General features: G+C 43.0%; 1 protein-coding gene across 1 annotated transcript in view; it reads right to left on the reverse strand.

Moving 5' to 3' along the window:
- Positions 1-219: 219 nt before the first annotated feature.
- Positions 220-17,914, reverse strand: part of LOC118577755 (protein argonaute-4) — a 40,931-nt gene continuing 23,236 nt past the window's right edge. The window contains exons 13-18 of the mRNA XM_036178397.1: positions 17,150-17,309; positions 11,957-12,272; positions 11,714-11,848; positions 6,485-6,586; positions 6,041-6,240; positions 220-4,059 (exon numbers count right to left, since the gene is read on the reverse strand). Of these exons, the coding sequence (XP_036034290.1) occupies positions 3,951-4,059; positions 6,041-6,240; positions 6,485-6,586; positions 11,714-11,848; positions 11,957-12,272; positions 17,150-17,309 (1,022 nt within the window). The 3' untranslated portion in view covers positions 220-3,950. The remainder of the gene's footprint in view (positions 4,060-6,040; positions 6,241-6,484; positions 6,587-11,713; positions 11,849-11,956; positions 12,273-17,149; positions 17,310-17,914) is intronic.

Consider the following 17,914-nt stretch of genomic DNA (forward strand, 5'->3'; position numbering starts at 1 on the left):
CTGTATGAAGTGGCACTGAAAATCCTTCAAAAACTGCCAAATGGCAATTCCTAAACATAGAGCGACCCAGAAGTCAAACAGAGACAGTTGTTTCACTTCTCTTGATAGCCATGTATGATGCCATTATGATATCTTCCATATTTATTACACAACTGATGAGAAAAACAACTTTTAGCACAAGAATGCCAATTTATCTCCCTGACCCACCCACCCATTTTTGGACACATGAACACAAAATATCCCTGCAGACCAAAATTTTAAACAAACAACCATCACCTTATCTCACACAGGGATACAAACCCTTCCTTAATAGCTTAGAAAGTACCTCGTATTGCTAGAGACAGACATCCAGTCCAAATTAATAAGATACATTTTAAAACATTACAGCTCTAACCATAGAGAAACAAAAACCATACCATTAGTCAGATGAACAAATACAAACATTTCCAGCCAGTAGACTTAGAAAGAACATGAGTATGTCAATAGCAAGGAAAAGAAAATGGTTGGCCAATAAAGATCTTTCCTTTAATTTTACAATAAAAAATTCTTGGAGTTGAAGCAATATTAATACAATGCCCTTAACCTCTGCTTTCTTAAAATGAAAGCTGAGCTGCCACCTTGCTAATGAGCAAGAGAATCTTATAGTATATCCACAGAGGGTGACTAGGGTAGAGAGGGTGAGCCTTGTTAAAAAATAGTGGATTACCTTTTCCCATGTGAAGGAGTAGGCAGCTGAGCCAAGTGGGTAAGCTCTGCTATAGGATATAGGTTGGGCACCAGATTCTAAGATACAGACCATATAGGACATGCCTGCTTGTAGATCATCACCTTTGGAAGCAAAGCAGCATGTAGAGTTTACAGTAAGAATGAAAGTGGTTCTCCTGCCCAGAACGCTGGCTGCAGCAAGCCAGCTGGTTCCCTTTATAAACGGCTCGGGACTCGACAACAACAGAACGCAATTGGCTCCACATCGGTCTTCCCACTCTCAGTGTCCTCTGTGCTTCCTGGCCCCGAACTGTTGTTCTTCAGCGCTGCTGCACTGCAGCCTTCCACTACATCCAGTGCCTAAGCAGGCTGCGTCTAAGAAAGCCAAACAGCCCAACACTACTTCTAGAGAATGCACACCTCCCATTGATTGACACATGCATAACAATTCAGTCAGTTTGGGGGGGGGGTAACTATTTGAATTGTCAACCCTAATTAAGTTTAAACTATGCATTCAGATTTGCTGGTGATAGTATTACTGCAGTTCTGATTCTGCAGGGATCGCCTCTTAACTACTCATCCATCAGCAAGTTTTCCCCCAACAATCCCAATTCTTCCATATTTCTTTCCATTTGTCCAAAACAACAGCATCACGCCTTTCATGGAACTGTTTTCCTACAAAAGCTGGCCTCCTGGCTTTTCTTCCACCACGCAGATGGCCCAGCGAACTAGGACAGACTGAGGTGTTTCAGACACTCTGTTCAAGGTCAAGAATAGAGCCCAACTGCAGACAAGTGGATCGGGGCTTCTGGATACCCAGCCTGCTCCCTGTTCCATCGTGAAGGAAGATGGCATGGGTTTCTTCTGTGCGTTGTTTGTTAACCAGCAAACCTGAGGCACTCAAGTGCAGGTATGGTGCCTGCTGGCCGGACAGCCAGCTAGCCAGCCACCAAGAGTTCATTCACATCACAGTCCCAGGCGAGTCCTCCTTCTTAAAAACTCCTTTTTTCCCCTTCTCTTGGGTCCTCTTGGGTCCACAGTGGCCATGCTGAAGCATATTTTCTGTGCTCTCCCTGAACAAGTGTGAATAAAAGTGGCAGCCAGCCACTCATCAACATGTCCTGATTTGTATTATCCAAGTGAGGTATTTGGAAAAAAAAAAAAGGAAAATCTTAAGGAGTGAGCATCTGCCGTCTCTTCACGCCTGCCTACATCGTGCTTCAGCCTCAGGACTTGCTTTTCCCCACTGTCCGTAGAGACTAAGGATGTCTGCACTCATCCTCATGTGTGCTATAGGACTTGGTGACATTATAAAACTCTGGGAGACCAGCTCAGCCAACACTGGTGGCACCGCTAAGCAACCGCACGTGGAAATGTAAACATTAATGTATTTACAGGCTTGTAGAAAAGACTGAAGGAGAACAGTGCTTCATATTGCTGGCATTTTTGAGAAGGCTAGTTTAAAAGATTTGGACCTTAGACTGACCAGTGAGTTCAAGCAAACACCCCTCCTTCCCCATCTGATCCAGTGTTTCTCAACAACAGTTTCTAGACGACAGAATTGTTTTAGTATATTGTGCCTGTCTCTTCCCCAGCCCCTTCCTCAGCCTGGAGAAGTGAGGTTCTCCAGAGAGCCTCTTACCTTTCACTCCTCGGCCTTCCAGGACAGAATGAAATGTGGGCTGGCAAACCATGGTTAGAGCTGCCTAGACTGTGTAGCATTGTCCTTTACAAAGTTGTTATCTACACTAACTACAGAATACATCTTCCCTATGTTCTAACTGATGCTCACTTTACATCAACTCCCTTTGTTGGACAAGGAGTCCTGTCTTCCTATGAGGGAATCCAGAATCTATAGAAAAGGGGGAAAAAAATCAACTTCTTCTACACATTGTTAGGTGAAAAAGAGGACGGCAAAGGCCCCAAGCACATTTCAGGCTAAAAGAAGAGCAAACAGAACTGTACTGTAAGCAGCTGTGTGTACAGCCTTGATTCCCAGGGAAAGCGAAGGTTTTACATGCTGGTCCTTTTTTTAAGTGCAGCATCACTCAATGTGCCTTATAAATTGGCAAAGCCTGGCCAATCAGGAAGCATCCTGATTCCAGCTTATTTTAAAAGGAAAAAAAAAAAGTGACAGGACACAGACTATGACTATAAAATAGGTTTTAAAAAAAACAACAATCCAAATAGTTATTTTAAAGGGCATGGAAATATATGTGTTTCAGAATATTCAGGTTATGATATATTAAGAAATAGTTGATAAAATCATACTAAAATTTCATCTAGAAAACTACCTTGTCAGGGAGAAAGGGGACGGGGTCTTAAAAACGCTTATTGCCAAAGTTAACTTTCTATGAGAGAAGTCTAAAAATCATTTAGAGCTAACCAACCACATAGCAGCATAAAATGGGCACTTTCAAAAACTTGGAAAAATACTAAAAGCTAATTTTTTTTTTCCAAATAGGGAGAGCTTTTACTTTTTACCATGGCAGTGTTAGGTGTCCCCAAGACACACATCACATGTGCTTATGTCGCAGTCACAAAAGCCAGCCAAGTAGAGAACTGCCTGTTCGAATCTGCAGCCAAATATAGTGCAATTGTCAGGCAGCCTGTACTCCACAGCACAGGCCCAAAGAGATCAGTAAGATAAAGCAGTGGAAGTAATAAAGTTCTGTAAAACTTTCAAAAATTAATGCTCCTTAAAGGCATTTACAGTGGTGAAGTCAGAAATCTCCATTAAAAAGTCTATGGACCCACCCAATTAAAAAGTTACATGGAAATGAAACAGGTCGTTTGGTTTTTCTCTCCCACTTATGCATACACCCCACTCAATGAACACAGGAAACAGGAAATATTCCTCTTATAAGACTAGATGCGGTGAATACCACAGCTAGCAAAATATCCCATAGAAACCCTCCTAGGAAAGTAAGTCCTTTAGAAAGTAAAGGCTGATCAGCCTTTGCACGTTGAGGTAAAAATTTTGTCCAGTGCATCAGAAAACACAATCTATGAGTTTCTATTTCTCTCTCTCTTTTTTTTTTCCTTTTTTTTTTTTTTTTTTAAATGGCTCAATTTTGTTGATGCATCAGACAGGGCTGCAAAGTACAGATTCAGTGCAACTATCTATTCTGAGCTGCTGGTAGGGACCACTTGAAATCAACGTGGCACCATCTAGAGGCAGTAGGCATCTGAAACACTTGAGGATGTGTGGGATGCCAAATTGGTTGAGTTCTTTTCCAAGACTCTCAGGCAAAATACATAGTGTGCTGGGTATCGTGGTGGATCTGCACAGCCTTAGCCAAGGCCTGAGGGTCCCGGCCGTTGCTCTGTCCTGACATATGACTGCCTTCCGCACTATAATGAGAACAAAAAACAGGTGTTACGAGAAGACTATGTCCAACTTCAGTTTTTCAGATAGCACAGATAGTACTAGACTCAAGAACATCTTGATCAAGCTGGGCTACTCGAACAGTTTCCCTTAGACGTGCTTGTTCAACTGAAAAATATAGGACAACTCATTCAATGGATGGTTGCAATCGTTAAATAAAATAATATTCACAAAGACCAGGTGTTTGATAGCACCTACATAAGGACTTCTACTGTCCCCTCTGTCTGGTTAGTTCCTACTCATCCTTCAGGCTTCAATTACAAGTCATTTCCCTCTTAGAAATCTTCCCCGACTCTCAAGTTCAGGTCAGGGTCACCGATAATACGTTTTCATAGACAGTTCTTCTTTCCTTTTATAGAAATAGACACAACCAAAATGAAATTGTTAATTGGGACATTACTAGGTATTATTGGTTGTTTTTTTTTTTTCTTCACTGGAATGAAATCACCAAGAGAAGAACATCCTTCTCTCCCGCCCCCCTCACTTCCCCTTCTCCTTTTTCTTCTTCTAAGACAGGATCTTACTATGAAGGCTTCACTGGCCTCAAACTCATAAAGATCCACCTGTCTCTGAGGTGTGCACCTTCATGCCTGACTTAACTTTGTTTTTACTTGCTAAAAATACTAGTTCCCTAAATTAATGGGTCTATAGACCTAGCAGAGTGCTCACAACTTTCAACATCCATCTTCAGGGTGGGTATCAGGTAACAGGAGTTTGGCAAACCATCTCTTTTTAGTGCTGCAGAGTCAATCTAGGGCTTTAAGTATGCTAAACGCAACACTCACAACTGAGCTACACCATGGCCTCTGGCCTCCCTTAAATGCTGATCACCATCCTAATCACCTGTGGCTCCATCCTCTCCTCCCCACTGACATGATCCTACCCCGGGAAGAGTCTACTTTTAGCAAGGACACTCTTATTCTAACTCAGTTTCCTGCCCCATGCCTGCTGCTGTTCCCTTTAATATGCTCCAGCCAAAGGAAACTTGCTACTGTCCAAAACTGTCACTCTCTCGCTCCTTTATGGCCACTGTCCTCTCTGCCTGGAAAATCCTCTTTCCTGTATAAAGCTAAGCCCTGCTCACCCAGCTAGCCTTTCCTCTGATATCCCACTGCAATTATCTATACTGAGTTAGACTAGCTGTCGGTTTTACATTTGCCTTTATTATCTCCATATTGAAACATAAAATCCCTGCAGACAAGAAACATGGCTTATTAATCTTGTTAGCACCAAATAAATGTATTACATGAATGAATGTATATTGGAGAATGCGAGGTACAAAGACACAGCTGGGCCTCTTCTGTGACAGTGTAGTTCTCAATCCTTACAGAAATAGACTTGCAGTGGAATGTCTACTATTTAGCAACTGAATTGGGACTTGAGGAAGAGCCCAGAAACTACTACACTTGACAGATTGCCATTTGGGAAAGAAAATTAATGCAAAGAGTTTATTTAGCCACCATTTATTGGCAGCTCAGTAATAGGTCAAAATGTGAGTCCCTTGAGATCCCTATCTGGGAATGAGGATAGTCACCCCTTCTGTTTCCTCATAAGCCCTGGCTCACTTTGGTCATTTCTGGATGCTGGAAGCAAAATGAACTAGGTGGGACTCCCTTAAGCATGAACTAAAATCCACAGGTTCTAACTACGCTGACGGGAGTCAGGGTGCTGTACTGAGCACCTTTTGAGGCTGCCTGAGACCTCTGCAGAACTGAAATGCAGTTAGCTCTGCATGAAAACCACAAGCAGCTCCAAACTAGACACTGCTAGAGACACAAGTTTAAACAAGCCTGAGCTCTTCTTGGACCAAAAGTCACATTGAAATCTCTCAAAGCCTCATGCACTTCTAATTCTCCTTGCAGGTTAAATCTCTAAGAGTTTTCTGTATAGCTTGTTTTTTAAAAACCTGCTTCCATAACAGGAAGAGATTTTTGTTGAGGAACTTGCCTGTCATGATCTTTATCCACCAAATGATACCTTGCCCGAAATGCTACCAGCCGGGCATAATATGCAGGGGCAGGAATGGAGACGGAGCGCGTGCACCTCACGTAGGTGTGACAGAGCTCGTAAGTCAGCAGCTGGAGTTCATCTGCAGTGAAGCAATTGTCATCCCACAAGACCTGGTAATGTGAAGGACGGCTGGTTCCCTGGGGAAAAGTTTTAGGATGAGTGTATTTCATAGGACCCGGCTAGCTGGGAGAAGAGAGGGACTGAAATCTAAACATTGAGCTCAACAGTATCTCTGCCTCACACACCTACAAGGAGATCTCTGGAGCAGAGCAGTTAACAGAACTTAAGCACAGTGTTTAATGACAAGTCTCCTCAGGCTAGATGCTGAACTGGCAAATATCTCCCTATCAGGTCAGAGATCTGGAACAGCTTCCAAATTACCTGAATTCCTGCATGACTACAGAGGTAAAAGTCAAACTCAGATGGATGTGTGATGGTACTGTCCACCGTAGTGCCTGCTGGGACATTGCCGCTTTTCCCCACCTGTTAAAAAGATATGTACAGTTAATCATCTGAGTGACAAGCTTGCTTAAGGCCATTAATTAGTAATAAGTTAGCAAATTGCTCTTATGTGAAGCCTCAAAACTAGATTAATTCAAGATGTTAAGCCAGAAATGGTGATTCATACCTGTAAACCTCAGCATTTGGAAGGTTGAGGCAGGAAGATTGTTTTAAGTTCAAGGTTAGCAAGGTCAGCTTGAGCTACACTGTGAGACCCTGCCTCTAAAAAACCTAAGTTGGATCCCATTGTAACTTTTTCTTAGCCCAGCCACCATCCTAAAGCATTTTCTTTTTCTTTTCTTTTTTTTTGTTTCTGTTTTTGTTTTTGTTTTTACGAGACAGGGTTTCTCTGTGTAGCCCTGGCTGTCCTGGATCTCACTCTGTAGACCAGGCTGGCATCGAGCTCAGAGATCTGCCTGGCTCCGCCTCCTGAGTGCCTGGCTCTAAAGCATTCTCTCAAGCACATCTCTAGAGCCTCTTCTGGGGAATCTAAATACTGACTTTATCTATAGTTCTATACAGCAATATTGCCACATATTTGTAGATGACAGTCTGTCTGCAGAGAAGGGGGAAACAGCATTTAAGGAATGAGAATGTAGCTCAGTTGCAGAGACCTTGCTTAGCGTGACCATGAGTTTGACCCTGGGTTCTAGCCCCAGCACCACAACAAAGAAAAACTCCGAGATAGATAAATATCCCCGGAAGAAATGGCTTTCATTCCTCATTTGAGAGAAAAATAACCACACACAGCTTTCAGTAAAAGATAAGATGAAGATCTTTGAACTGGCTCACCATGTTCAGCAAAGCTCATACTCTCATGGGGTCAGTCACAGAAGTTCCCCCACAGAGGATTTCCGAAAGCTCCGGCTGAGATGGAGATGAGAAGACAGCTCAGATCCAGGCTAGGCCTCAAGGCCACACACCTTGCGCAGAGCCTCAACCTAATCATTTGTAATATGTGGTGATGACCTTTTCTAAAGTTCTATGGTCCTCCAAAAACCAAAACACTAAAATCAAACTTCTAGAAAGGCAGAGGGGACTCCAGAATAAACTGAATAGCAGCAGAATTAAATCTTGTTCCTCAGCCTGTTCCTTCTGTTGTTCAGTAGAATTTAATAGAGTTTTTTTTTTTTTGTTGTTGTTGTTTGTTTTGTTTTGTTTTGTTTTGTTTCGAGACAGGGTTTCTCTGTGTAGCTTTGTGCCTGTCCTGGAATTCACTCTGTAGATCAGGCTGGCCTTGAACTCACAGAGATCTGCCTGGCTCTGCCTCCCGAGTGCTGGGATTAAAGGCGTGCGCCACCACCGCCAGCTAGGATTTTTTTTTTTTTTTAATTGAGCTGAGGATGGAACCCAGGGCCTTGTGCTTGCTAGGCAAGCGCTCTACCACTGAGCTACATCCCCAACCCATGAGAAAGTTTAATTAGCACAGAAGTACACATTCCCATGGGGTTTGACTCCTTTCTAACTACTGTTCCCTCCAGCTATGGAGCACATAACAATACATATAAAAACCTGGCATATGGAGAATTCTTCTTTCAAATTCATATTAAATTCATTGGTATCTAGCCAAACCAGAGAGTATCTCCTGCTTATCTCAAGGTAAGGTTTCAGTTCCTTGTGGTCAACCAAGGTCCAAAGCACTACTAGAGAGCACTTGAAGACTTCTGAGCAGTGGGGTGTGTTTTAGAGCCAGCCCCTGATAGCAGGATTGGGGAGCAATGGCAAGGAACAGACTGCTGGGCGTCCTGGCATGACAGACACGTTCTGCCTTGAGTATCGGGAACACATGAACTCGAGGTGAGCGATGGAGGGGCAGCACACAGGACACCCTCTGACGGACTGGACAGGGCAGGAACAACAAGGCAGGAAAAGAACTTAAAAGCGACTCTAAAGTTTCCAGTCTGGCTAACAGAAAGCACGGTGATGCCAATAACAGAATCTAAGGAAAACCAGGGGAGGTTTTGGATGGGGATTAAACAATAAGTGGGAAGTTTGGACGTGTTTTGCTTGACATGCCTACGGTAGACTGAATTACTGGTGCCAAATATTTCTGTGCCGCTCCCTGGGGGAAGATTATACAGTTCCACCCAGCCATCACAGGATCCGCCATGTGAACCGCTTTGATGATAAAATATGGCACTTCTGGGCAGAAGCCTTAAGGGCTAGCATATGGCTTGTCTTGTATCTCTTCCCTCCCACCACAGTAACTGGCAAGGTTCCAGATGGGTTCTGTCAGCCTAGGTTCCAAAGGGAGGACAACAGGGTCACAGCTGCAGCAGGGCCCCAGTGACGGTGTGATGTGAGCAAGGAATGAATCTTTGTCAGCCACAACGAAAGGTTCTTGCTGTTATCACCACCACACAGCCTGCTCTGTGGAGACGGAGCCAAGGCACAGAGCACCCGAGTCAACGTGTCTGGTAGATAACTCAAAGTACAGATCCAGAGTCTGACAGAGCAATCTAGGGTAGAATTATGGATTCAGAGTTGATAAGCAAGGAACTTATCCTTGAGGGGCTGAAGAGATGGCTCAGGAGTCAAGAGCACTTGCTGCTCTTTCAGAAGACCTGGGTTTGGTTCCCAGCAACCACACTCCTCACACCCATGTGTAACTCCAGTCCCCAGGAATCTGCCCCCTCTCTAAAGATCTCCGTGAGCACCACACATGAATGTGGTACACATACATACATGAAGCAAGACACTCATAAAATAAGATAAATGAATCTAATTTTCTTAAGTAAAGATAATCTGACTGCAGAGGTGAGTGAGAAGCCTGGAAAGTCATATTGTCGTAAGTGTGGCTAAGAGGTCAGTGTGGGAATCTGAGCTGACTGGAGATGAAGACACAGAGGCAAAATTTCAGTTCTCTCTTGAACTCCCTACTTCCTGAAAATCAAAGTATGAAACTTGTTGTGACGGTACACTTGACAACAAGCCAAGTGATGATTCTTCTAAGAGGAAATTTACAAAAGGGAAAAAAAGGTGAAATAGCAAGTGAAAGAGAGGCAGAGGTAACAGGTGTTTATTGGGGGGAGCTGGAACTGAGGAAGAACTGAACAACCTTTGTAATAGGAGAAGGCAGCCATGGAAAGAGAAAGCTGAAGGTCTCTGAGCTGGCTCAGTGGCTGATGACCTGCACTCTATCTCTGCAACCTAGATATAAGTTGTCCTCCGACTTACAAACACCTACACACTAAATTAATTAATTAAATACAATTTAATTTTTTTTAAAGAATGAGAAAGACTAAAACTTAAAAAAAAAAAAGAAAAAAAGAATCATTATGAAGTGAGGCTCTAGAAATGGTAGAAAGAAGTGGAGTCAAAAGCACAGATGGGGAGATTAGCCTGAGATTTGAGGAAGGAGATAATAAAAGCAAAAAAAAAAATCACATTTGAAAGGGAGGGTAGGTAACTGAGAAAATCCATGGCCTTCCAGGTCCCATCTTCCCAGAAAACAGAAGGTAGGATTCGGAAGGCAACTGTGCTTGCCACTGTACTGGCAGAGCAGAAACAGGTTTTTGTTAGCGTTAAGACATCAAGGATAGTACTTCAAAAAAAAAGATTCGAGACAAACACTTATGGGGAATAGAGCAATGAGAACAATTACAGCATTTAAGGTTTAAGGTTTGCTCTCACGTGTCTATAACACAGTTCACGACTACACAAGTGACTTGTTCAGCCAGCAACTCCATCATCGTGAGAAAAGCAAAGCAAATGAGCAAGTAGATACATTTTGGAGTTGGAGGCAGGCAAGAGGCATGTTCAGAGAACTGGAGAAGCTGTTCAGGGTATAAAGTAAACTAAAGAATTGGAACTGTCAATCCTGAATGATTGAGAGCTATAGGAGAGAAAGGTAATTCAGGGTCTGGAAATAGCTCTGTGGTAAACTGCTTCCTACCATGTGTGAGGCCCACGTCCCATCCCCAGCACTGGGGTTAGGGGGTGAGTAATCTAGGGCCTAGATTTCCTCCCACTCCACAGCTAACTGCGTGGACAGCGAGGAAGCCATAGTAATAAAAGAGGGGTGACAGACAGGCAAGCATTCAGATCATCTGTATCATCAAAATCTAAGCAGTATTACTGAGTCAGAGTTTGAACAATCAGAGGACAACGATTTAATATAAACCAACTAGTAGATCTGGGGACCGTGGGAAAAAAACTCAGGTCTTCCGTGATGCACAAAACAACTCGTCTCTTGGAAAAGAGACAGTTTTTGTCCTAGAAAACAGCTGGAGGAGCCAGCAAGCTTACACGACTAAGCAACAGAAAAGATCTGGTCCTCCCTAGGCCTGGACAAGATGAAATAATGTCATGAAAAACATCCAAAAAGCAGTCAGCCAATATAATGTTCTTGTAACTTACCCAAGACTAAAACAAAGAAAGTGAGCTGAGCACTTGTAAACTACAGACGTCATGTGACAGCTGCCTCCAGCTGCTGCCACATGACTTCCCATCATGATGGACTGCACCCTCAAAGTCTGAGCCACAGTGAGGTTCCCATCAGGTGTTTACTTACAGTGGCAAGAAAAGTAACTAGCCGGGCGGTGGTGGTGCTTGCCTCTTTAACCCCAGCACTCGGGAGGCAGAGGCAGGCGGATCTCTAGATTTGAGGCCAGCCTGGGCTACAGAGTGAGTTCCAACACAGCCAGGGCTACACAGAGAAACCCTGTCTCAAAAAAAAAAAAAAAAAAGAAAGAAAGAAAGAAAAGAAAAGAAAAGAAAAATAACTAATATACAATTCCCCCAACCCCCTCTCCAAAATTCTAGAAACCGGCATTGTTTTTGTTTTTCAAGACAGGGTTTCTCTGTGTAGCCCTTGTTGTCCTAGAACTTATTCTGTAGACCAGGTTGGCCTCGAACTCAGAGATCCACCTGCCTCTGCCTCCTGAGTGCTAGGAATAAAGGAATGTGGTACCACCATCCAGCAAGAAACATTTATTTTTAAAACTCCTGTTATCCAGAATCTGTCACCTAAGTTCAACTGCAGTTAATATAGTTATTAAATTTTCCTTAGACATGGCCAGTTTTAGAGGAATACTGTATACATCTACTCAGAACCACACTTGCTGCCACATAGTCAGATGTAGAAGTTTATACAGCATGACTTCTTACCCTTTCTGTTTTATCTGCACAGAAGAGTCGAGTGTGATGTCTCTTTTGCACCACAATGTAGGTTATTCCAGGCCGATAGTCTTCTTCCAAGCTTATACATGCCTTTCGAATTGCTAATAGCTCTGGCCAGGCTACCTAGGAGACAGAAGGAGATTTTGTTTCATGGAGGACTCAGCTCTCAAGCAGCAGACTGGAGGGTGCTGTCAGAGTGCTGGGAGGACGGCCCTGGGCTGATGGGAGCACCTGTTTCATCTGCCCCTCGGACACCCCTCCACGGTAGTAGATAATACGAGTGGGCTTGAAGCGTGTGGACTTGTAGAACTGAATCAGTAGCTCCCGAGTCATGCTCGTCAGATCCTGCACAACCTCCTGACTGTAGAGGAGCTCCTGAGCAATCTCCTGCCGAGACGTCTGCACCCGAACTGTGGCACAATACCGGCTGGGGTGGCCGTCCATGCTGCCCACCACAGCTGCAATAGAAGGCTTCTTCCCATCCCCAGCAGGCGGATGAGTGACATCTGCTCCCAGGAAAATGACAGGCTGCTGGAACACTGAGGGCCTGTCCAGATTTAAGAAGACAGTGACATATGGGTAAAAATCTTTCGAGTCTAGAAACATATCACCAAGATAACTGTAATCTTAGACAAGAGGACCTATGTCCATTAGGAAAGAACATTAGCCTTCCAAACCCAAATCTCTTTAAGTTGTGAAATTTAAAGAAAAGAGAATCAAGTCCATTTTTCTATTTTATTTTTATACATAATATTTATCACTTATACCACATATTTTACTTATTTTTATTTGTACACACAGACCTATATAATCCCTACAAGAGAAGAAATTTTGTTACATCTTGGTCATTACTAACACCTAGAACATAGAACATTCGTTAGCTCATACTTGGCAGTTGGTAAATATTTGTTGAAAATACAAATTCATTCAGTGTCATTGATTCCTCTAAGAAATCAAAGAAAAGTATGAATGGTTTTCTGATAAAAGCTAGTCAAAGAAATCCAGGTGTGGTGCTGTCTATAACTCAACATTCACTACAGGAGATGGGAGCAGAAGGATAAGGAGTTGATTACCTTTGGCCCTGAAAGAGTTCAGTTCAAGACCAGCTTAGGATACATGAAACCCCATCTCAAAAGGACATAATCCAGACATGATGGCATATACCCACAGTTCCTAATACTTAGGCAGGCAGATTTTGAGTTCTAGGCCAATCTGGTCTACATAAAAAGACCTTGTCTCAACAAATAAATGAATTTCTAAAAACACATCAGAGAATAAATAATGTACAAGCCCAGAATCTGAGCCTAAGAAGGTATATCAGGGGCTAGAGAGATGGCATGGTCAGTGTGAAGATGGTAGATGTTCTTCCAGAGCATCTGAGTTCAGTTTCTAGCATCCACACTGGGCAGTTCACAGCACTACAACTCCAGCCATAAGGGGATCTGACATCTCTAGCCTCTGTGAGCACTTGTACTGGCACCTTCATGTGCACATGGGAACACCTCTGCACACATGCATACATAATTTAAAAATATATAAGAAAAAAAGTTGATACCAAATAACAGGTCCTAAGGTCCTAGGTCATCATATTAGCTCAAATATTTGGAGTAAAACTCAGTGGTTCCAGACTTTAGGTTAACTTCACCTGTGAACTACATTCCTTATTACCAATGTTTCAGGAAGAATTTAGTTACCTAGAACTTACACTCACAGAGATGAGAACTGTGTGGAAGGCATTCAACTTTACCTTCTGCCCAATATCAATGGCCAAGGCTACAAAGGCTACAGCCCTTGGTGTAACTTTTCAAATCACTTTCACATCTAAGATTTCATATAAAAATGTTATCATGGAACTGAGGACCAGATACCTTGAAAATCCACATGGGCAGAAATACCCAAATCTTTCAATCCTCATCAGTACTCTGCTGACAAGAGCACTATCTTGTCTTAGTGTTTGGTTACTCCAGAGCCAATCCAACAAGTTCAGTTTTAAACAAAAGCCTATCACTTGGAGTGGAGATCACTCAGTCTCATTAGGAATCCCTGAGGCCTGGGGATGTGGCTCAGTGGTAGAGGGCTGATGTAGCTTGTTTTATATCCCACAGCAACAGCACAACAAAATGTTCCTCAAAAGTCTCTATTTAGAAGAGCTGGACATAGTGATGCACACCTATAATACCAGCACTCCAGAGCAGAGGCAGGAGGATTACTACAAGTTTGAGGCTAGACTGAGTCAGTGTAGTGAGTTCCAAACCAGCTAGGACTACATAGTGAGTCTCAGTCACAAACAAACTAAAAATTAAATAGTGTCAGAGTAAAGAGACAACACAGACTTGAAAACATAGCTACAATACCTATATGCTATCAAGGAGTTACAACCAGAAACCCCATAAAACGACAACTACAAATCAATGAAAATTACTTGCAGCCAATATGAAGATGGGCAAAGAAGCCATATAGAGTGGCATTTGTACTTCCAGGTGCTCAGAAGGTTACAACACAGGACTGCTTAAGCTAGAAATTCAGGATCAGCCTGGGCAAAAGACTCCTCTTCCAGCCCCTCCTTGCCTCCCTTTCCTTTCTCCTTATCTTTCCTTTCCCCTTTGTAATGTGGAGAGCAGTGTGTTCTTGTGCATGTGAGGCAAGTGCTTATCACTGAGCTACATCCTTAGTCCTACAGAAAGTCAATCTCTCTCTCTCTCTCCCTCCCTCCCTCCCTCCAGATGTAGATGTAGTAGCACATGGCTGTGATCTCAGCTTCTTGTGAAGCAATATGACTTAAGCAGGGTCTCACTGTGTAGCCCTGGCTATCTTTGAATTCATACAGAACTGCCTGCTTCTTTCTGCCTCCCAAGTCCTCGGACTAAAGGTGCGCACCACCATGGCTGGCAAGATTTTTTTAAATTGTATATATATATTGCATAAGCTCATGTGTACCACATGTGTGTAGACACACTCAGAGGCTTCAGATTCCTGGAACTAGAGTTACAGACAGTTGTGAGCTGCCTGATGTAAGTGCCTGTAATTGAACTTGATTTTTTTTTTTTTTGCAAGAACAGTAATAGATCTTAACTATTGAGCCATCTCTCCAAACCAAAGTCCTCCACTTTAAGATGAATCTGGACAGTACAAAAAGAATCTGTCTCAAACAAATATATAAACAAACAAATAAAAATAAATAATAAGGGTTGGGGATTTAGCTCAGTGGTAGAGAGTTTGCCTAGCAAGTGCAAGGCCCTGGATTTGATCCTCAGCTAAAACAAACAAACAAATAAATAAATCACTCAATCTATCAGGAGGTAGAGGTTTAAGGTCATCTTCAGCTAATTATTTCTAGACCAAATCAAAACCCCACAACAGAGACAGACAGATAAAAGGATTTAATTGGCTCATTACAAAAGATGCCCCAAATTAAGCCCAAACATGCTTATAATCATTAATCAGGGGAAAGCAAATTGAAATAATAAGATACTATTTCTTAAAATTAGCTAAAATTAAAAATACTGCCAAGTATTGATAAAGATGTGGAATAACTAGATTCTGAGAGCTGCTGGTAGCAATGGCTTTACCAGAGGCCATGGAACTATACAGCAGCTGAAAAATAGTATTCAACAGGTCAACCCACCAGACAAATAACTCTCTGATGGAAGTCCCACTGCTTGTGTGTTTATCTGGAGAAAATATTCCATCTTTGGGTACACTGTGGATGGTCAGGAAGATGATTTTCTACTTAAGCAGTATAATTTTGATGAATAGAAATAATACTAGAATATTTTTCACAACTGACACAAGAAAGTAACAGTATTCTAAGTCACAAAGACAGCTAATTTTTTTTAGACTTCAAAACAAACTCAAAATAGACCAGCTGCCCCTGCAGAGAATACACAAAGACAACTCCCAGGTGTTTATTGCGGAATCAAGGTCAGGATTGAAGCAACTTTGGTAGACATAACGCTCTGCAGTAATAGACTTTCTGCACGTACTCCCAACCCCAAGGTTCAGCAACTAACTGTTATTGTAAGTCCTGAATTTCAATGTCACTTTCTATTTGGGAAAGAACTACATGCACAGTCAAGCGTTACTCACTGGCTGGTCAGTGTGACCTCCCTAGTCTGAGAAAAACTATGATTTATCATGTGTTGTGAGAATGGGTCGGATCCTGAAAATACAACATATAATTGTCCGTTATATAATAATTATATAACAGAGTTTGGCTGCTAGGGGTAGTGAGTATGAGAGTGAGGTGTGTGTATGTGCTGAAAGAGAGATGTCGCTGAATATGAAGAAGTGTGAGAGTAAGGTGAGAGATGAATGAGTGAGAGACTGAATTTGCAAAGAGTGAATGAATCACTGCATCCAGTATGAAGGGATGTCACAGAGCAGAGAAGACATGTGTAGAGAAGAGAGAGATGGGTAACTGTAATTATGGCTGTGCATGAGAGAGATGTATGTATGTAAAGAGATGTAGCTTTGTGGAGACGAGAGAGATGTTCAGAAAGAGGGTTTTTTAAGCGAGTTATCATCAGAAAGTGTGTGTTTCCTCATTTGCCCTCAGATAGAAAAGTCTGCCCTCACCACATTTGTGGATTTTTTTACATAACCTGGTGCAGAAAGAGAGAGAGAGAGTGGGGGAGGGAGGAAAGAAGGAAGGACAAATAGAGCATGCTACACCAGTGATTCCATTATAGGCAGGCCAAAAGGTAAAAGCAATCTATACTGGCAGATCAGAAGAGCTGTTTCTTGTGGGTTATCTGTCTGAGGATAATCAGGGTTCCACACAAGAGGCAAGAGCTGTGCAGGTAAGCTACAGTCCTGGCCCTGGGAGTCATCCATTTGGAGTGGGAAGAGAAAGCCTGATAGAGTCTGGAAACACTAAGTCTTTGTGGTGGTGGTGGTGGCTACATGGGTTACACAACACTAGTAAGAAACAGTTGCTCATGAGATGCGTATTTGAGATGTGTGGTTGTTGGGTTTGCCCTGGTGGGAACGGAACCCAGGGCCTTGCATCCACTAGGCAAGTGCTCTACCACTCTACATATCAGACCTTGATTTTGTTTTGTTTGAGACAGGGTCTCACTGCATAACTTTGGCTGTCCTGGAGCTCACTATGTAGATCAGGATGGCCTGGAACTCTTAGACATTGGCCTGCTTCAGACTCCTGAGTGCTGGGATTAGAGTTTGTACCATCACACCCAGCTAAATCCTTGGTTTATCTTTTTCTTTCTTTCCTTTTTCTTTTTTTCTTTTTTTGAAACAAGGTCTTGCTATGTAGCCTAGACTGGCATGGAATCCATAATACTCCTGCTTTATTTTCCCCCCAGTAATGGTGTATACCACCATATCTGGCTAGAAGGGTGTCCTTTATCATAAGTCACATAATTTAGATTTTTAAATAAAAGTGGGAAAAACAAGTCATGACCTTACCTTTGATGAGGTACAAGTACATTGTTAATTCCTCCAAGCTTTGCGTTTATCTTCAGGCAAAGGTTGGAAAGGGTTTGGGGTGAGGTCTTCACAACGTTTTTGACCTGGACACACTGTGTGGCCATACCTAAAAGGGTATCTCCAACACGCTTCACTTCCGCTATAAAATAAGTCAATAAATTAGTTCACTTTAATATGCTTAGTCACCTAATGTGAGTAAAGGAAAAAGTGCTGAGCATGAACACACACACAGTGCTAGGTGCAGGTCAACGGCGTGTCTCCCTTTCCTGCCTTGTCTGGAACCCAGCCCACTTCCTTACTCTTTGGGTGCTGCCTGCTGCCACCTGGTTCTGTGAGAGCCCCTCTTCCTCAGAACTGGCCTGGTAAAGGAACTAATCTGGCTCCTCCCTCCTCAGAGCACACACCAGCCCTTGGAATTGACTTTTCTCCTTGTCTAAACCCTAGAGATACACAGGAGATGGACAGGCAGCACAGGAAGAAGGCCGGGGACATCGGTCTTCTCTCGGGCAGCCAGAGAAGCTGTGTCACTCGTCCACAGCAGACACAAAGGCAGCAGCACATCCCCTCCTGACGCAGCCCCACCCACTGCTCCATATTCGCACTCTGATATTCTTAAGCGCTTTTCTCCGGAACAGTCTGCAGCTTCCGTTCCCGGACTATGGAAGCCTACCCAGCATTTCCACCCGTGTCTAGTCACCTCCTCCCCGAAGGTTGGGTAAGGCCTTATATGGCTGGTTGTCTCCA

The sequence above is a fragment of the Onychomys torridus genome, chromosome 2, assembly GCF_903995425.1.
Source record: "Onychomys torridus chromosome 2, mOncTor1.1, whole genome shotgun sequence".
Classification (NCBI taxonomy): domain Eukaryota; kingdom Metazoa; phylum Chordata; class Mammalia; order Rodentia; family Cricetidae; genus Onychomys; species Onychomys torridus.